Source organism: Paroedura picta, chromosome 1, assembly GCF_049243985.1.
Source record: "Paroedura picta isolate Pp20150507F chromosome 1, Ppicta_v3.0, whole genome shotgun sequence".
Lineage (NCBI taxonomy): Eukaryota > Metazoa > Chordata > Lepidosauria > Squamata > Gekkonidae > Paroedura > Paroedura picta.
The window spans coordinates 28349012-28369804 of NC_135369.1; the positions used below are offsets into that span (position 1 = coordinate 28349012).

A 20793-nucleotide genomic window follows, 5' to 3' on the forward strand; every position below is an offset into this window, starting at 1 on the left:
AAGGGAGTTGAGAGTCCCTTTGACCACCAAAAAGGTTATGCTGGAGATCATAGGATGTAGGGGGACAAAAGCCATGTGGGCGAGAGGCTGCAATAAGAAATAGAGTCAGGTGATCCAAATGGCATGATCCAACCCATACCATGTGGCCGCTCTGCATGTGGAGCAATCCAGTTTAAATGAGAATGGCTTAGCCATCACATGAAACCCTACTTGAATGAGGCCATTAACGAGGGCTTGAGAGAGTCCCTCAGACCAGAATGGGATCTTGCTTGTTAACCAAAGTTAGTCAACTAAATATTTCTGTGATGTCTGAATGCAGTTGCCTTGATTTAATCCTTGCTTCTTCCATTATAACAGCCTCCCAGGCTCTGAGAGAGAAAGAAATTCCTCTAGTATTTGTCAAGAATCCCAGTGTCTGACTGTAACCTGAATTCTGGTTTCACAAACTAAACATAAATATATACCGTAACTTTGTGTTACGTCTGAGACTAGTCAATGTGAAGTGTGTTGAATGCTCAAGAATATTGTATCAATACTTGTTATCACCATCCTTATTATTCACTTTTCAAGATCCAAGCCAGATATTAAAATGGAGCCCAGTGCTGGAAGGCCCATGGATTACCAGGTAGGGGGCTTCCATTCTTCTCTTCTATACTTCTTGAGTGCGGATAGGGGATGCAGGAAAAGTAGGCTAAGTTTCCTTCCCATTATAGGTTAGCATCACTGTCATTGAGGCTCGGCAGCTGGTGGGGCTCAACATGGACCCGGTGGTATGCGTGGAGGTGGGGGAGGAGAAGAAATACACCTCCATGAAGGAATCGACCAATTGCCCCTATTACAATGAGGTGAGTCGTTAAGTGTAATTTTTATTCTGGTTAAGTGATCATCTGTGTTTGTTTTGAACAATTTTATTGTTATCTGATCTTGCGATGGCCTACTATGGCCTAGTGCAATAAAGTTTGACTATTGATGATGAGGTGAGTCCATGCTGGATGGTCGTTGGCCTATCAACTCCTTCCTGAATCTACATGTGACCTCAGCAGACTTAGGTTAGTGTTACACATGGAGCTGGTAGCATTACTGCAGGAGAAGTAGCCATAAAGGAGAATCAGCTGGCCCACGCATTGGCCTCTGCACATTTTCATCATGTCCTCGGCAAGGAACAAGCTTAAAAATGTCTCCTAGGAGGAGGGAACAAATAGTAGGGGACCTCATGTTTGTCTTGCACCAAACAGGTCCACATTCAGCACCTTCTGAGATCTGTCCATACTGTGGGAAGCACTAACAAAATGCAGGGTACCATTCACGTATTACCCTAGGCTCACTAGGTGCTTGTGGTGAGTGGGCTTTATAGGCACCTGGCCAGACATGAGCCATGGCTGTAGGAGGCATATCCTAGTGGTCTTCATTTTTATTGGCTAACATTGCTTATCCTGTTATTTAGTACCTCCTGTCCCACTCTTTCAGATTTCTCTGTTTAAGTCACCATCTGTTAAATGCATTTGACACAGGAGGGGGTCAATCACACCTCATCCATGCTCCATTTCTTGCACAATGCATCCTTGTCCTGGGGTTCATTGCAGGAGATAGAGATCAAGGATGTGATGGGCCAATGGCCAGAGCCATAGCTAAGGCACACCATCTCCTTTTTTCATCGGTGGATGGGTGGATGGGTAGATAGATAGATAGACAGACAGACAGACAGACAGACAGACAGACAGACAGACAGACAGACAGACAGACAGATAGCAAATCAACTATTTTGCCCCAAATACTTTCCCAGTCTTGTCAAGCAGATTTAGATTTTCTCTAACCATCTTTTTGTTTCAGCAGCTGGAAGATCTACAGCTGCTATCCTCTTAATCTACAGTTGCTTTCATTTCCTTTATAACAAGAGTGGAGATTTGGTTAGGATTTTATCTTTCCACATGCCACGCAAAAAAATTAATGCTAACTCTATTTTTCTCTTTTCAGTATTTTGTCTTCGACTTCCATGTTCCCCCAGATGTCATGTTTGACAAAATCATCAAATTATCAGTGAGCAAGATTCATTACGCATTTCAATTTTGTTTTCCTTTGTGTTTCAGTGACCCATTTCAAAATTATTACTTCGTGGAAGATGACACAGAGAAATGCTGGAGCAATAAAGATTTGGGAAAGGGGGGTGGGGGTAGGGTACCCATGTTTACCGTAATTCCATGCTTAGAAGTGCAGTACTAGATGCAGAACTGTGCTTTCTGATAACCTTAGCTTTCTTTTTTTGTTTAAAGTGTTTCCAGTCCTTGTGGCTGAAAGGATAGTTTCAAACTGCAGGACTCTAACCAGCAACTCAGGGGCTAAAGACAGGACAGAACAAGATTTTCAGTGACTGGACATAAGTTTCCGTTACTGCTTTCTTTAATGACTGGGAAAATCTGAATCAATTACGCAAATAGTAACAAAAACGATCCATAAATTATGCTAAGGTCAAAAATGTCAGTTTTTTCTGTTTGTATGATTAGTCTAGTTTAGACGAGGGTTTAGATTGTAAGGGCACACATGATGATGATGATGATGATGATGATGATGATGATGATGATGATGATGATGATGATGATGATGATGATGATGATTTATTTCCCGGCACTCCCTGGGTAGGCTCGTGGCGGGTGACAGTTGTCTTAAAAACCCCAATTAAAAATCCATTAAAAGACATTAAAAATCATAACATAACATGGCAGCAGCCAATCACAATCTACTCCCACCTACCAAGGCAATAGAGAATGGGGGGAGGTGATGTATACTTCAGACCCCTGGAGGGGGCAACGCTCTACCTCGTTGACCCCAGCCTCAACCATAAACCTGGTGGAAGAGCTCCACTTTACAGGCCCTGTGGAAAGCTGACAAATCCCGCAGGGCCTGTAGCTCTTCCGGGAGCTCATTCCACCAGGTGGGGGCCAGGACCGAAAAAGCCCTGGCCCTGGTCGAGGCTAGGCGCGCTTCTCTAGGGCCGGGAACGACCAATTAGGACTGATAGTCCTGGATAACCTGCTGCCCCATTCCTTTTGCCATTAGACCTATCACTCCGATGTTTCTGTTCTGAATGTAGTCACATTCCATTTATCCCAAAGGTGGCCACAGTATACTTTAAGTGGGAATGCACAGTGAGATGATAATTTTGTAACAAACACTGTAACAAAATAATGGTCTCTCTGTGCATCCTCATTTGACGTATACTGTGGCAACATTTGGGAAAAATGGAATGTGACTACAGCAGAGCAATTTAAAACTCGAACCACTGCATACCCAGGACTCACTCCTTACAATACCTGAGATCCTCTAAGCATTAATGATAACTCACATCCTCCCCCCCCCCTTTTGTCAATCTGCAGGTGATTCACTCCAAGAACCTGCTGCGTAGTGGAACTTTGGTGGGCTCTTTCAAAATGGATGTAGGGACTGTTTACTCCCAGCCTGGTACGTATATAGCGCAAGATGCTGATTCTTATATAGAATGTGAACTTGTCCTAATGCCTCCCCTGCATTTATGGTATTCATCCCAGGGAATCTGGATTTAAGAGCATGGGCTATCAACAGCTGATGTCCATATTTCATTCTTGATATGTCATCTTGGAAGTGACTCTGTAATTGAAATGAGCTGTCAATGGGATTAAAATTGCTTAATTTTAATTGAAATGACTTGATTCTGATTCATCCAATTAATGGATAAATTATAAGCAGCTGGCTGAGTTTCATTGGATTCATCCAATGGCTAAATACACCCAATAGGCATCCAATCACTTAATCTGCAACCTTCTTTGCTGATATTAAGACTGCGTTGGTTGGCTTTACAGTAGCTTTGCTACCAAGAGCCAGCTTGGTGTAGTGGATAGGAGCACCGACTTCTAATCTGGTGAGATGGATTTGATTCTGCGCTCCTCCTCCGCATGCAGCCAGCTGGGTGACCTTGGGCTTGTCACAGCCCTGATAAAGCTGTTCTGACTGATCTCTAAACCACTACACCATATCGAGCTCTAAACCACTACACTACACCATCACGCTACACCACACTGGTTCTCATAGGGATGGTTCTTAATATTTTGTGACCTCAAACAAGGTAACTCCATTTCCAATTCCCACATTATCACTGACCAGCCCAAGCAGGTCACCTTGGACTGGCCAGCACTGGTCTTGGAGATTTTCTTCTCATGTTGTTTTCCTGGTCGATGTCTTCTTGTTATCACCAATGGCCTAAACACTAAGAACTGACAGAATAACTGTGAGTGCCACAAGCTTACTAACTGCTTTTGTGGGAAGCACAAATATTAATTTACAATTAATAATTCAAAGGATGATTTTTTAAAAATTATTAAACTATACCATGGTAACTTTTTAAATTATTAAACTATGCCATGGTAGAGCCTCTTGTGGCGCAGAGTGGTAAGGCAGCAGACATGCAGTCAGAAGCCCTGTCCATGAGGCTGGGAGCTCAATCCCAGCAGCCAGCTCAAGGTTGATTCAGCCTTCCAATCCTTCCGAGGTTGGTAAAATGAGTACCCAGCTTGCTGGGGGGTAAACGGTAATGACTGGGAAAGGCACTGGCAAGCCACCCCGTATTGAGTCTGCCATGAAAATGCTAGAGGGCATCACCACAAGGGTCAGACATGACCCGGTGCTTGCACAGGGGATACCTTTACCTTTTAATACCATGGTATGAAGATCAAAATGTAGCAATGCATTCATTAAACTCAGTCACAAAATAGCTGATTCTAGCTAATCAACTGACTTGTCAAAATGCTCAAGTCATGTGACCTAGCAGGTGACCTAATATCTTCTCGTCTCCTTGCAGAGCATCAGTTCTACCACAAGTGGGCCATCTTGTCAGACCCAGAGGACATCACAGCGGGCCTGAAAGGTTACCTGAAAGTTGATGTCGCTGTGGTGGGCAAAGGGGACAACATCAAGACACCACACAAAGCTAACGAGACAGATGAGGATGACATCGAGGGGTGAGGAACAGAAGGGTTGTGTTGGCTTCCTCCCTCATAATCTGAACAAAATCTATCGCCATAGAAAACAAGACTGAAATTCAGATTCTGGGAACGGTTTCTTCCTCAGTGTCCAGAACAGTTGTTCTTTCTCAAAATTATTATTAATTGTTAATTAGACCCAGTGGTAAAAAAATGCCTTTAGCACATGAACAAATGAAGCTGCTCTATACTAAATAGGCCCATGGTTGATAAAGATCATCTACTGAGTAGGGATGCCAGCTCTTGGTTGGGAAATACCTGGAGACTTTGGGGTGGGGCCAGAAGGGGGTAGGATTTGGGCCAGGGAGGGACCTCAGTGTAGTATAATGGCATAGAGTCCACCCTCCAAACCAGCCATATTCTCCAAGGGAACTGAGTTCTTTAGTCTGAATCTTAAGCAGAAATCTTTCATATCACCTATTTCTTTTCACTGGAGAAAGAGGGTTGAGGGCTGTGCATGTGTGGGTTGGAGGAGTGGGTATTCTGCAGAGAGTGAATTTACCGCCATCTGGGTTTTGGTTTGTTGTGGGCATTGCTTTTATGTGGGGCTTTTAAATGCTATGTAAACTGCCACGAACCGGCTTAAAAAAAATAATCTTCTGCAAGCCAAACAGATCCTCTGCACCTGGGATACAAGCCCTCCCTAACTCACAGCCCAACATGTTCCTCTCCTTGATTCCTGTGCTGCAGGAACCTGCTTCTTCCAGATGGCGTTCCTCCAGAAAGGCAGTGGGCTCGCTTTTATATCAAGATCTACCGGGCAGAGGGTCTTCCACGTATGAATACCAGCATCATGGCTAATGTGAAGAAGGCCCTCATTGGTGAAAACAAAGATCTGGTAGACCCTTATGTCCAAGTGGTGTTTGCAGGACAGAAGGTACACACCGCTCATGAGTAGGAGGGTGAAGCTGGGCAGCGCCATCTTGTATTGCATAAAGATCTTTCTTATCTACTTAATGAAACCATTGGCATTTTTAGTGAGCATGGAACCATTCAGCTTAATTTTTTCCAGGGATACTGAGAATCTACAAATATAAATATATTGTGGCATTCTAAGATAGTGTCGCCCTTTCCTTTAAAGCCCTTAATTACGAGGGACCCATCTCTGAGGAACCCACGGATGGGCTTTTTCAGCAATAGCCTGAACCATGTGGAGTGGCCTTGCTTATGAATTGATCTTCTTTGCTGGCCTTTAGATAGCGGTGTAAAGTGATTTCATTTAAGAGAGCTCTTTGTTAATAACTGGGTAGCTGACGTTTTTATTGCTGTTTCTAAAGGTTATGAACATTTGATTCATTATTTGATTGATTTAATATGTTTTATCCTGCCCTTACTCTAAAGGAGCTCAGAGTGGCACTCCTCTATTTTATCCTCACAAGAACACTGTATGGTAGGTTAGACTAAGAGAGAATGACTGGTCAAAGGTTACCCAGTGTGTTTTCATGGGACAGTGGAGACTTGAGTCTGGGTCTAGTTTTTATCATTGATTGCTTTTGTGACTTTTTTGATAGGCCACCTGAGGTGTCTTTTTGTTGGAGGTGGGAGATATGATTAAATGTTTTACTAAATATATAACTCTTTATTTTTATTTATTTATTAATTGCAGGATTTCTATTCTACCCTGTCTTCAGAAACTCAGGATGGATTGCACATTTAAAATATTAACAAATCCCTATCAAAGTCACAAAATTAACAGTTCACACAGGGCCCTGGACCCTGCTTGGTGGAATGAGCTCCTGAAGGAGATCACGGCCCTGACAGAACTCACTAATTTCCACAGGGCCTCCAAGATGGAGCTCTTCTGCCAAGCCTATCGTTGAGGTCAGCAGAAATGCCCGTAGTACATTTTGGCTGGGCCTCTCTCACCCTGCACCCCCCACCCCTCGATGGGGCTTTACACTCATGTGCTTGCTGATTAGGACTGAGGTTTTAAAAGGTTTAAAAGGTTTTATGTTACTGAATTTTTAAGTTATTTTACCGCTATGATATTGTAACGATATATACTGTTAAAGGTTGTATACTGCCCTCAGAAGACTGGTTCAAGAGGGCAGTATAGAAATTGGAGAGATAAATAGATGTTAAAGTAAACATTTTGAAAGGATAAATATAGTATTAAATAATTAAAAGTGACTTTGTTTGTGGTGTTGGGGAAAACATCCACAGCTACAGCACAAGTTTCCAGTGTGGCAGGTTCAGGCAGAGAGACCAGCAGTTTCTGATATTAACAGTGTTACCTCAGTCTCAGCCATAGGCCTGGCAGAACCGCTCTGTATTCTAAGCCTTGCCAAACTGATGTAGATTGAGATTTTGTTTGGGGAAGTATGTCGATGATCTCCCCATTCGTTTGGCATGTTTGGCCCCTCTACTTTCCAGTTCATCTTCAGAGGAAAACCACAAGATTTCTTCCAGCTTCAGAAATACCCAAATAATTCCTTCCAAGTTATAATATCACGTAGATTCAAGGACAGAAACACTTTAGAGACCAACAGAGCTCCCTTCATCCTATTTGAAAACTCATGGCCAGGAAATCTTGTTGGCCCTGAAGTTGCCAGCTGATTCAAATCCAGCTCTTCTGCTGCAGTTTATTTATTTATTATATTTATTTATTTATATTATAATTATTTATTTAATAATATAATATTATTGAGCCTCTTGTGGCGCAGAGTGGTAAGGCAGCCGTCTGAAAGCTTTGCCCATGAGGTTGGGAGTTCAATCCCAGCAGCCGGCTCAAGGTTGACTCAGCCTTCCATCCTTCCGAGGTCGGTAAAATGAGTACCCAGCTTGCTGGGGGGTAAACGGTAATGACTGGGGAAGGCACTGGCAAACCACCCCGTATTGAGTCTGCCATGAAAACGCTGGAGGGCGTCACCCCAAGGGTCAGACATGACTCGGTGCTTGCACAGGGGATACCTTTACCTTTACCTTTACCTTTAATATAATATTTATATTATTATATTAATAATATTTATTAATGTGGCTATCTTCCAAATGCTTAAATCTGAGTGACTGATTGCATCTCTGCCCCTCCTATAATCATGTACATTTGTCGTGCTCTAGATCAGAGGTAGTCAACCTGTGGTCCTCCAGATGTTCATGGACTACAATTCCCATGAGCCCCTGCCAGCAAGTGCTGGCAGGGGCTCATGGGAATTGTAGTCCATGAACATCTGGAGGACCACAGGTTGACTACCCCTGCTCTAGAATAAGAAGAGTTGGTTCTTATATGCCGCTTTTCCCTACCCGAAGGAGGCTCAAAGCGGCTTACAGTCGCCTTCCCATTCCTCTCCCCACAACAGACACCCTGTGGGGTGGGTGAGGCTGAGAGAGCGCTGATATCACTGCTCGGTCAGAACAGTTTTATCAGTGCCGTGGCGAGCCCAAGGTCACCCAGCTGGCTGCATGTGGGGGAGTGCAGAATCAAACGTGGCATGCCAGATTAGAAGTCCGCACTCCTAACCACTACACCAAACTGGCTGTCTAGATGAGTCCAGTTATGGCCTTCAATCACCTTTATTTCCATCTTCTTCCCTCTCTCACTCAGGGGAAGACCTCTGTCCAGAAAAGCAGCTATGAGCCACTATGGAACGAGCAGGTTGTCTTCACAGAGATGTTCCCCCCACTCTGCAAGCGGATCAAGGTCCAGATCCGTGACTCTGACAAGGTTAATGATGTAGCCATCGGGACCCATTTTATCGACCTGAGGAAGGTCTCCAATGAAGGAGACAAAGGTGAGGTCAAGGTGAATGGTGTTTACCTTCATCGCTTGGGTATGAGAGCCAGTTCAAATTGTACAAGGATGGAGATAGAAAACAGGTTTTGGGGAAATGTAAAGGCGCAGAGTGGTAAGGCAGCTGTCTGAAAGCTCTGTCCATGAGGCTGGGAGTTCGATCCCAGCAGCCGGCTCAAGGTTGACTCAGCCTTCCATCCATCAGAGGTTGGGAAAATGAGTACCCAGCTTGCTGGGGGAGTAAACGGTAATGACTAGGGAAGGCACTGGCAAACCACCCCGTATTGAGTCTGCCATGAAAACGCTAGAGGGCGTCACCCCAAGGGTCAGACATGACCCGGTGCTTGCACAGGGGATATCTTTACCTTTTAAAGGCCTCGTTGCCTTTGGAGAACACCCTTTTGCTCCTATAGATGTCTTGGGTGAAATAGGTTTTGCAGAGTCTTGAAGTTTGGCAAAAATACACCAAACCTATATCAAAGCAGCAGTAGTGGGATGGGTGTACTGCACACCTTTCTTGTCCTGCTGTCAGCACCCTGAAAACCCAGTGTTCTGTCTCTGGCTTTCTTCAGATCTGCAATGAGTCTGATTCCAGAACAGTCATTTACATTCAGAGGTCTGGTACAGGATAGCAGTTGGAAGACCAAGCTATGATAGGAGGTCTCTGGGTCAAGTGTCAGCCCTCTCCTGGGCTTACTAGGGGCCTGTCTGCCTCAATTCCTCATCTGCAATAACAGGATCAAATTACTGGCCAGCCCTATAGGACTGTGGCAGGAATCCCAAATATGAATGACAAGTATTAATATTACTCCTTAGAGTAGCCGATGTCAGCTTTCCTCCAGGTTGAATAATTCTTTTTCCTATTATAATAATGGGAAAAATCAAACCGCCAAATCTCTATTCTAGGCATGGCTTCAGAGTCCAGTAGCACCTTTAAGACCAACAAAGATTTATTCAAGGTGTGAACTTTCGAGTGCAAGCACCCTTCGTCAGACTGTGATATATAGCCATAGATCATAGTGTGACGAAGGGTGCTTGCACTCGAAAGCTCACACCTTGAATAAATCTTTGTTGATCTTAAAGGTGCTACTGGACTCTGATTTTATTGTGCTACTTCAGACCAACACGGCTACTCATTTGAATCTAGGCATGGCTTGTATGGTTTTTACCATAGAACTTCTGGTGAATCCTAGAACAGACTAACATCACTTCCAGATTTCCCCTGGAAGGGATGTAACACAATCAAAATTTATTTTAAAAAAATTCTCCCACTCTCACTGGAGAGGGAACAAAAAGCAGGAGATGGGAGTAGGGGGACCTGGCAGCAATATTCAATTTCCAGAACAATCATTTAAAATGGTTTGTTAAATATTTTTGATAAGTTGAACATGTACAGAAATGCATGTATACTACTCAAATCTTTTTCACAGCGCAGATAACAAAGGAAGCATGTGTGAAGAGTCAAGACCCAAGATCTAGTGTTTGACTTGCTTCTTTGTATGTATTTAAGACTGATTGTAAAGATATACATGCATTTCTGTACATGTTCATCTTATCAAAAATATTTAACAAACCATTTTAAATGATTTTTCACAGTCAGAGTAGTTCAGCAGTGGAATAGGCTGCCTAAGGAGGTGGTGAGCTCCCCCTCACTGGCAGTCTTCAAGCAAAGGTTGGATACACACTTTTCTTGGATGCTTTAGGATGCTTAGGGCTGATCCTGCGTTGAACAGGGGGTTGGACTAGATGGCCTGCATGGCCCCTTCCAACTCTATGATTCTATGATTCTATAGGGTTGCTGTGTGGATAAAGGGCCCATAGTTAGGAAGCCATAGAAACTTTGCTTGCACTTTGGATAAGTGACCTGAACCTTTCAGAGCCATGTCAGGCTCATCTGTACGTGCCCAATTCTCTTTGTTCTGACTGTCTCTGCAAGGCTTCCTGCCCACCTTTGGTCCTGCCTGGGTGAACATGTATGGCTCCACCCGCAACTACACTTTAATGGATGAACACCAGGACTTGAATGAAGGTCTGGGAGAGGGAGTTTCCTTCCGTGCCCGTCTACTCATCGGCCTGTCAGTGGAGATCTTAGATACCAGCAACCCTGAGATTACCAGTTCCACAGAAGTTCAGTTGGAACAGTCCACACCTGTGGCCGATGTAAGTCGCTTGCCCTCTCTGCAACTCAGCAACTATGTAGGGGTCTGTTGGTCCTGGGCCTGTGTAGCAGTCTGCGGATGTTATTAGGGAAGTCAGTCCCCAGGTGGGACCGGGGGCTGGAATTATAGCTCATCTCCTGACTGAAGAGATCAGTTCCCTTGGAAAAAATGGCTGCTTTGGAGGAAAGACTCCCAAGCATTATACTTCACTGAGTCCCTCCCCACCCCAAATACTGCCCACTCCTAGCTCCACCCACAAAATCAAGTATTTTCTAACCCTGTATGTTATGCAGTCACTGTAAACCCAACCTGGATAGTCCAGGCAAACCCAATCCCATCATATCTCAAAAATTAAGCAGGGTCAGCTCTGGTTAGCCCTTGGAAGGGCGACCTCCAAGGAATGTTAGGGCCATGACACAGGGGCAGGGAATGGCAAACCATCTCCTAATGTGCCTTGCCTGGCATCCAGACAATCTTAGGATATTACAGACATGCCATATGATAAATGATGACCCCCGCCTTGAAGCAGTAGTCCTTGGCTCAACCTTTTTATCACCGAGGACCGGTCAATGCTTGGCAATTTTACTGAGGCCTGGGGGGGGGGGGTATTTTGCTGAGGGACGTCACCGCCGCCTGAGCCCCTGCTCCACTTGCTTTCCTGCCGGTGCCCCTGATTTCCTGCCGCCTGCTGGGGGATGCTGCCAACAGCAGCTGCGCAGTGCCACACCAAGGGGGAGCCCCAGCCATGGCAGCTGCCAGAGAGCACCAAAAGTGATCTGGTGGCAGAGTGGCAGGGCAGCCCTCGAGGGATCAGCTAGGGAGGAGGACGAGGAGGATCCGCGGCCCAGTACCAACTGATCCACGGACCAGTACTGGTCTCAGGACCGGGGGTTGGGGACCACTGCCTTAAAGCATCCAATTCTGCTAGTCAGAATCTAGATATCTGAGGTCAGCTTCCTTTCATTCATGACTAGGAGCACAGTCTTGACCTGCACAGTCTTAGTTTCTTATTCAGTTTCTTTATTCAGTTCCTTTCTTTATTCAGTTCCTTAATAGCTATTAATGTTTTTTTATCCCACCTTTCTTCCAAGGAGCTCAGGATTGTGTACCTCCCCTAATTTAACCTCATAATTTAACCTTCTGAGATGGTTAGGGCTTACAGACAATGAGCAACTCAAAGTCATCATAGCTGAGGGATCAGGCAGATGAGATGAAGACTTCATGTTCCAGTCCATCCATATCACAGATTTGTACAGCCTCGATTTGTCTTGGGACCCTCTTGGGAAGAGAGGTTTAACTTTCTATCTGCCAATTTCATTGTGTCTCCTTACAAAACACTAGTAACGGATCAAAACCAAGCAGAAGTTGTCTCATTAAATTTTCCTTTCCTGAATAGCTCTCAACAAACTGAGGCTGTACAATGATACAAATTGCATGTTATGGACGGAGCAATCATCATCTTGTTTATTAGAGCTCTGCATGAGAATCTGAACCCCTTTCCTAATCTTACTAGGCTCTTAACTCCCACTGTTGACAGGTGATAAAAGATCTCCGGTATTAGGGTTGAGATGGACCTCAGTCTGCCTAACCTTGGAAAGCTACTCAGTTGAGGGTTGCTTCATACTTGCCTAAAGCCATAAAGAGGCTTCCCAGAATGTCTGAAGCACAGGAAACCAAGGCCTGTTACCTCCAGTTCCAGCTGACAGAAAAATTGGTGGATTTATTTTTTCCCACAGAACTGCACGGGCAAGATGGAGGAATTCTTTCTCTTTGGGTCCTTCCTGGAAGCCACCATGATTGACAGAAAGAATGGAGACAAGCCAATCAACTTTGAGGTCACAATAGGTTTGTACTTACACGGTATCATTTGTGTGTTGGTTCAGTGTCAACAAATCTAGCTTGATGTACCCAAATATCACCTTTGCATTGCAATTACATTATGGTTTTGCAGCGGATAAAATTACTTCATGAAGAATTGGCCATGGTCATTTAAAATTTCCAGTCAATGTATCCCATGTGGAGATTTATTCCTCTGTATACCATGAATCTGTTTCTTTTGAGTAAAAAATGACAGCAAAGCCTCGCCTCACAAGGTGATTTTCTCCTGTCAGATATGACGGAGCAGTATCAATCTAAGTGATCATCTAAATTACAAGTTGTTTATGCCCACACGAAGAGCCTCTTGTGGCGCAGAGTGGTAAGCGGCAGAAATGCTGTCTGAAGCTGTCTGTCCATGAGGTTGGGAGTTCGATTCCAGCAGCCGGCTCAAGGTTGACTCAGCCTTCCATCCTTCCAAGGTCGGTAAAATGAGTACCCAGCTTGCTGGGGGGTAAATGGTAATGACTGGGGAAGGCACTGGCAAACCACCCCATATTGAGTCTGCCATGAAAACGCTAGAGGGCGTCACCCCAAGGGTCAGACATGACCCGGTGCTTGCACAGGGGATACCTTTACCTTATGCCCACATGCTGCCAGTAGGCTATACAATCTCACTATTAGTTTCTAGAAGCAAGAGAAACCGTGACTTTAGTTCCTTGTTAACTAACCAAGGTGGCTGCCATCTTGATTGGAAGATGATAGAATGATCCCAAAGAGCCTCAGCTCAGTGAAAAAGGCAAACAATCAGGCTCATAAGCCTCATTAACCACTTTTCATTAGTGGCCCAACCCTAGATTGCCTCCAAATTCATATAATTATCTTTTTTTCCCCAGGAAATTATGGCAACGAGATTGATGGTATGTCCAAGCCTGTCATCAAGAAGAAGAAAGAAGGGGGGGCTGGCAACGAGGAGGCATCCGAGTTGCTACAGAACTCAAGCGATGAGGAAGGCAATGAGGAAGAGGAGTTTGTCTCCATCTCTACTACTCCGCCAATGAAGCCTTTGATCACTGACAGGCAAGTGAGCTCAGATAGTCCTGGTGAAATGAGAGGAACAAGGAGAGGGAGAACTGTTGTAGCCTACACTTGCAATTAAGTAAAAGCTGTTCCCCACTGTTCCATTGTTCCTATGACTTCTAATATCTGCATCTTCCCACTGCTTCAGGAATTATTTCCACTTGCCATATTTTGACAAGAAGCCTTGCATCTACATCAAGAGTTGGTGGCAGGACCAGAGGCGGCGTCTCTACAATGCAAACATCATGGACAAGATTGCTGACAAGCTGGTGAGTATAGAAGAGGTCCAGCCCTCAGATACAGCCTGATCCTCTGTGGCACAGCGGGTCTTCCCAGCATCTGGCTTATTGGCCTACTGAAAAGTTCTTTCTGCTCTTCCAGGAAGAGGGTCTGAATGACGTACATGAGATGATGAAGACAGAGAAGCCGCACCCTGAGCGCCGACTCCGAGGGGTTCTGGAGGAGCTGAGCAGTGGGTGCCTGTGAGTGGGCCGAAAGGCAATGTTCTGGGTGGGAGAAACACTGCAGATTCACAACATCATAAAGCTGAGCCAGAGACAAGGAATTTAAAGGGAGGGGGAGGAGCCCTGTCATCATCAGCTGTTCAGCAAGCTCCAGTTGGGGAGGTATTTAAAGGGAGCAGGTCAGGCACCTGTCATCGTCAGCTGTTCATTCTGCTGGCCAGTCCCTTTAAATGCTCATCCCACCTGTGCAGTCAGCTGATGATGACAGGGGCCCTACCTGCTTCCCTTAAATCCCTTCTCAAGTGGATTATAGGGATTTAAAGGGAGCGGGCACTGATTTGGGTACCACCCATGCAGGGTGGGGCAGCCATTAAATTAATTAAATAAATACCTAGCCAGTCATGCAGTGCTGGACAGACGCCCCACACTGCCAGAGGGGCAATCCCCTTCCTCTGGCCCCAGGGAGAAAATCAGCAAGCAGTTGGGTGTTGCAAGCTCCCCCAGGCCACCAAGACATCATGGAAGGGGGCTGGGCAGACAAGTTGAACTAACCCCCTGCTTGGGGTACCAGAGACCAGGTCCACAGAAATGTTCATGGCAGAACCCAGGCCAAGCAAAACCTGACAAACCAGAGACCTCTATGCAGCAGTAGCTACCTCCAGCCAAGACCACCAGGCAAGCCATGGTGGGGCAATACTGGCAAACCCATGTGACATCAGTCACCCCCAGCCAAAGGCCACTGAATTTTCTGATCAGGGAGTGGGCACCATGTGCACAAGGCATTGCCCCAGGCCATCCAATGACCCCTGTAGTAGGAGACTGACCCCCCCCCCCCCATGAAGCTCAGCTGCCTGTACCTGAAAGCCCCTGGGGGAGGGCAGTCTAACCACAAAATTGCATGCCAAGATGCATGTTCGCAATGCCTGCGGTCTTCTTCCCAACAGGACTAAGTCCTGATCAAGCCCAATTCTCTCTTTATAGGCGATTTGTGACCCTCGCCAACAAAGACCAGAACCACTCTTCTCGCACGCGACTGGACCGAGAGAGGCTGAAATCTTGCATGAGGGAGCTGGTGAGTGTCTCTGCTTGTCCAACTGGTAGCACTGAAATGAAAGCGGAAGGGGCAGATACTTGCAGGGTGGGGGAAAGCAGGTACTGACGTAAATTCTACCCGTGTTGTACTACAATCCTGATTTTTAAAATGTTATTTGTTTATTTATTTAATTTATGCCCCACCTTTCTCCCCAATGGGGATCCAACGTGGTTTAATTCATTGCCCCCTCTTCCATAGTATCTTCACAACAATACTGTAAGGTTGTTCAAGGTCACCCAGCAGGACTCCCCAGCAAAATGAGGGTTCAAACTTGAGTCTCCCAGATCCTAATTCAAGACTGTAACCATTACCCCAAACTGGCTTGCCATTTTGTAGACAGGGGGATAGAGACACCTCACCACAACTTCTATTTCCCCAAAACGCTTCACTTTCCCTGGCTGACACCTCACCTTTCTACCTTCTCTCTGTCTCTCTCTATCTCTCTCTCATCTCCTTCTTGTCCCACCGGTGATGCTTTGTAGGAGACGATGGGCCAGCAAGCCAAGACCTTGCGATCCCAGGTGAAGAAAACAACCATCAGGGAGAAGCTGAAACAGTCACAGAACTTCCTACAAAAACTGCGATTCCTGGCAGATGAGGTGATGAATGGCTATGCTTGTATACCTCTCAAGCCTGCCTTGTGTTTACTTATTTATTTTTGGCATTTATGCTCTACTTTTGTTCCCAATGGCAGCCCCAAAGTAGCTTACGCCATCGTTCAGACACTTAAAAGCACTCTCCTATAACCGAATCTCTCATGACTAAATTCCTGCATGAAGACAAAGAGGTTATTATTTCATATTCTGTTGCAAAATTCTGCTTCCTTGTCTGCAGGAAACAGAGTGCTTCGATGAATACAGCACTTATCAGCTGAGTTACGTGTTTAATTGCATTTGCTGGAATGACTATCAGGATGTCAATTGCATTGACAACTTTATCCTTTTAATATCATTCACATATTGGTTTTCTTTCCCTTTTTTGAATTTTATGCTGGTCTAAGACTGTAACAAATTGATAGAATTGCTTACACCGTCATCTCCCCTTTTCCCTGTTATTCTCACAAGGCACTGAAGTTCTCTGTGACCCAGAGAACTTCCAGGGCTAAGTAGGAATTCTACCTTCGATCTTCCGAACCGTAGCCCGACACTGTAACTGCTACACCATGCTGGTTCTCAGGTCAATGGTGGCCTCTAAGTGGTATGTTCCACCTCTCTCTGCCCCAACCTCTCTGTCTGCAGCCCCAGCACAGCATCCCTGACATCTTCCTCTGGATGATGAGCAACAACAAGCGCATTGCTTATGCCCGCATCCCCTCCAAGGACATCCTCTACTCTATTGTGGATGAGGAAATGGGCAAAGACTGCGGGAAAGTGAAGACTGTCTTCCTCAAGGTGACTGAACCACCCTCCCCCCCGACCCTCGCTCTAAGGCTGTAGTTGTCCAATCAGTGAGGAGGGAGCAGGGGGAGAGGAAGGAGGGGGTGAAATGTGCATTGCAAAAGGGGCACATGAGTATGCTTCAGCCCAGAGGTCAGTGCCCTTGGCAGCCAGGGCCCTTGTTTATATGGAAAATCGTGTTAATGCCTCTTGTCCCTTGGCTGAAGACTTCCGGGGCAGGCAACAATACTATAGCAGCCCTGCATCCTGAACAGGAGAGGCAACCTGGCATGCATGCTGAATGGAAGTACACCAGACTGTTTTGCTCAGCATGGAAGCTCCTTTGTTTTGTCTCAGAAGCAGGGACTGACTCAAGCCAGGTCAAGTCACAGCACAGCTCTGCAACTTTCTTTCGACCTGGATCAGTGATGCCATTGACTAGAGCTCCTTCTGACCAGAGCTCTGACCAATGTGCCCGACAGCAGCCCTACCTCAAGGGTTTATGCTCTGGTGCTGCTGGTCAGTCAGTGTGCTCAGGCTATGAGGCAGACATGGCAACTCCCCAACCCTCTCCTTCCCTCCCTTGGCTTTATAACCTCCCCAGTATCTTGATAGAGCAACATGAAATGATACATTTCATTCAACCAGAATGATGGCCTGCTGACTGCCTTGTCCTAAAATCAAGTTTCCAATATTGAAACGCTTAATTCTTAAGTGCCATCAAGGGACAGCTGACTTCTAGCAAGCACTCAAGACCAGAGAGGAGGAGAGGTGGTCTGCCATTTGTCTCCCTCTGCGTAGCAACCCTGGACTCTCTTGCTGGTCTCCCATCCAACCAAGGACAACCCTGCTTAGCAGCTAAGCTCAGTCCAGCTCAGGCTAGCCAGGTCAGTTCAGGCTACTTAAAACAGTTGGCAATGGAGAAATTAAGATGGTTAAAAGATTTTCTGTTCCTTGCCTCAACCATCAACCAAGAAATCAGGAGACTGAGACTGGGAAGGGCCACCATGAAGGAGCTAGAAAAGGTGTGTTGCTGGTGACCAAGATAACCCATGCCAGGGTGGCCAATCTGTGGCTCTTCAGATGTCCAGGGACTACAATTCCCATGAGCTCCTGTCACATGGCAGGGGCTCATGGGAATTGTAGTCCATGGACATCTGGAGAGCCACAGGTTGACCATCCCTGACATATGCTATAGTATTCTCCATTACTATGTATGGGTATGAAAGCTGGACAATGAAGAAACCTGTCTGGAAGAAAGTTGATTCATTTGAAATGCATTGCTGGAGGAGAGTTTTACATCTACTGTGAACTGCCCAAAAGCCAAATCAATGGGTTCGTGATCAAATCAAGGCTGAGCTCTCCCTCAATAAGGAGCTAAAAAAGCTAAAATGGCCAAAGCTAAACTGAGGCTATTGTACTTTGGTGACACTAAGAGAAGACAAGAGACACTGGAAATATGTGGAAATGCTGAAGGCAGAAGGAAAAGAGGAAGGGCCAGTGGGTGTTGGATTGACTCAGTCAAGAATGCCGCAACCATCAGTTTGCAAGACCTGAAGCTGTTAAAGGCAAGGCATTTTGGAGGTCATTAATTCAGAGGGTCACTATAATTTAGCAGCCACATGATGGCACTTAACATACATACACACACACACCAAACACCTAACAGCATGCAAAAATAACAATTGCAGAAGAGTACAAATAAACTAGTCCTAGGGGACTAGTTTGCAGAAGAGTACAACAATTGCAAGAGTACAACAATTGCAGAAGAGTACAAATAAACTAGTCCTAGGGGAGAGCCTCTTGTGGCGCAGAGTGGTAAGGCAGCCGTCTGAAAGCTTTGCCCATGAGGCTGGGAGTTCAATCCCAGCAGCCGGCTCAAGGTTGACTCAGCCTTCCATCCTTCCGAGGTCGGTAAAATGAGTACCCAGCTTGCTGCTGGGGGGTAAATGGTAATGACTGGGGAAGGCACTGGCAAACCACCCCTTATTGAGTCTGCCATGAAAATGCTAGAGGGCGTCACCCCAAGGGTCAGACATGACTCGGTGCTTGCACAGGGGATACCTTTACCTTTAGGGGAGAGGATCAGATGGATGCAACTGGTCAGTCAGATCTGGCTGGGCTTCAACTCTGGCCCTTAAAAGTGAGATCAGGCAGCACCAGGAGAGTATTCAGCTAGTGAGGATCCACTACAGAAATGCTTTTGCTTCCGAACTCAAACACTGGCAAATTAATCCCAAGTCCATTTCCAAGCAAGATTCATTGTATAATACTAAACAAGACACCACTGTTGCCTCACTTGGTAAATCAAACTGGGACCAGGCCAAGTCTCCCTCTTTTTAATTCCAGTCCTCTCAGACTACTTATCCCAGTCTGTGTGAGGGTGTTTGGGTCACCTTTCTTACCCCCAGGGTGGAACCTAAGATCAAACTGCCCCTTCCATGGGTTTCACTGGATGCTGAGAGCCAAAAGAATCCCACTGGAGCCTAGCATTTGCAGAAAAGTGTATTAAAAGTTAGCTTAAGGTTACAACAGTATAAAGTAGCACGTCAAGTAAAAAAAAAAGCAATCTGACAAAGTCCAAAGGAAAAAGCTGTAACTGTTTCTCGTCCCCCTCTATGGCTGTGAGATGAGCATAGTCCAGGTGTTCTATCTTCTCTAGGAAATTATCTTACCCTTGTGCACAATTCAGAGTACAAAAGACAGGGTCCTTACAGACAGGGGTAAGGCCCGCAAGGAGGCTTACAAACAAAGAAGCAACCCACAGGTGTAGTCACGAAACTCTGATATCCCAGGCCTGGACAATTAAGATGATCTAATGAGGTAACCAGAACCAAACTACCACAATACCAGTCATGAGTGAAAAGGCGATGCTCTCAGAAATCCAGCCGGGATGTTATCAGGCAGTTTGGTCAAAGATATATTGTCAGGCCACCTTTCCTGACCCTTGATGTGCTTATGCAGATACCAGATACCATTCTGTCCTCACAATATGCATGGCTGTCTATTGTGTAGGGTTGCCAGCCTCCAGGTGGATACCAGAGCTCTCTCAAAACTACAATGTCTCTCCCCTGGCAGAGATCAGTTTCCCTGGTAGAAATGGCAGCTTCTGGGGACAGACTTAGAGGGCATTACCCTCACACATGCACATACAGACCGTCCAGCACAGCATACATCTCCAGAAAATCCACACGTCTTGGTCTCGGGGTGGCACCGATTAAAAGCTCTCTCTTTCTTGCCTTTTCTTCCCTCAGTTACCTGGCAAAAAGGGGTTTGGGCCAGCTGGCTGGACAGTACAGGCCAAAATGGAGATCTACTTGTGGCTAGGCCTCAACAAGCAGCGGAAAGAATTCCTCAGCGGCCTCCCCTGTGGCTTTGAGGAGAGGAAACTGCCCAAAGGACAAGGCATCCTTTTCTTCCCTCCCATCAGCCTCCTCTACAACAGTAAGAGCATCTCCTCCTCACTTGGGAGTTTGTGTGGCGAAACAGTGTTGGACTAGGGTTGAGGAGAGCTGGGTTCAAATTGCCACTCTCTCCCAGTTTAATTGACCTTGCAGCATTGGTGGACGTGTAGCAAAGAGGAGGGAAGAACCACCTTGAGCTTCTTGAGGTTGGTTAAAAGATTTTTTATTCCTTGCCTCAACCATCAACCAAGAAATCAGGAGATTGAGACTGGGAAGGGCCACCATGAAGGAGGTAGAAAAGGTGTGTTGCTGGTGACCAAGATGACTTATGTCGGGGTGGCCAACCTGTGGCTCTCCATATGTCCATGGACTACAGTTCCCATGAGCCCCGGCCGTGCAGCAGGGGCTCATGGGAATTGTAGTCCATGGACATATGGAGAGCCACAGGTTGGCCACCCCTAGCTTATGCTATAGTTTTCTCCATTACTATGTATGGGTGTGATAGCCTCCTGGACAGGTATGTCCGGTAGCTTTCAGAAGTGCTGAAAGTGATTTTGGAGCATCAGGTGGAGAAAGACATTTCCAGGCATCTAAGGTCTCTTTAACATGTGAGGTGCCAGGGACTGAAGCTAGGAACCATGTGCATGGCCTCTTCCCCTTGGGATG

General features: G+C 45.9%; 1 protein-coding gene across 13 annotated transcripts in view; it reads left to right on the forward strand.

The window, feature by feature from the left end:
* Nucleotides 1-20793, forward strand: part of OTOF (otoferlin) — a 177553-nt gene that overhangs the window by 118673 nt on the left and 38087 nt on the right. For all 13 annotated transcript variants that reach the window (XM_077331083.1, XM_077331113.1, XM_077331067.1 and 10 more), the window contains exons 8-23: nucleotides 571-625; nucleotides 714-845; nucleotides 1975-2037; nucleotides 3372-3456; nucleotides 4829-4988; nucleotides 5700-5886; nucleotides 8551-8737; nucleotides 10673-10896; nucleotides 12632-12740; nucleotides 13607-13790; nucleotides 13939-14059; nucleotides 14172-14272; nucleotides 15236-15326; nucleotides 15830-15946; nucleotides 16586-16738; nucleotides 19978-20167. In XM_077331083.1, the coding sequence (XP_077187198.1) occupies nucleotides 571-625; nucleotides 714-845; nucleotides 1975-2037; nucleotides 3372-3456; nucleotides 4829-4988; nucleotides 5700-5886; nucleotides 8551-8737; nucleotides 10673-10896; nucleotides 12632-12740; nucleotides 13607-13790; nucleotides 13939-14059; nucleotides 14172-14272; nucleotides 15236-15326; nucleotides 15830-15946; nucleotides 16586-16738; nucleotides 19978-20167 (2159 nt within the window). The remainder of the gene's footprint in view (nucleotides 1-570; nucleotides 626-713; nucleotides 846-1974; nucleotides 2038-3371; nucleotides 3457-4828; nucleotides 4989-5699; nucleotides 5887-8550; nucleotides 8738-10672; nucleotides 10897-12631; nucleotides 12741-13606; nucleotides 13791-13938; nucleotides 14060-14171; nucleotides 14273-15235; nucleotides 15327-15829; nucleotides 15947-16585; nucleotides 16739-19977; nucleotides 20168-20793) is intronic.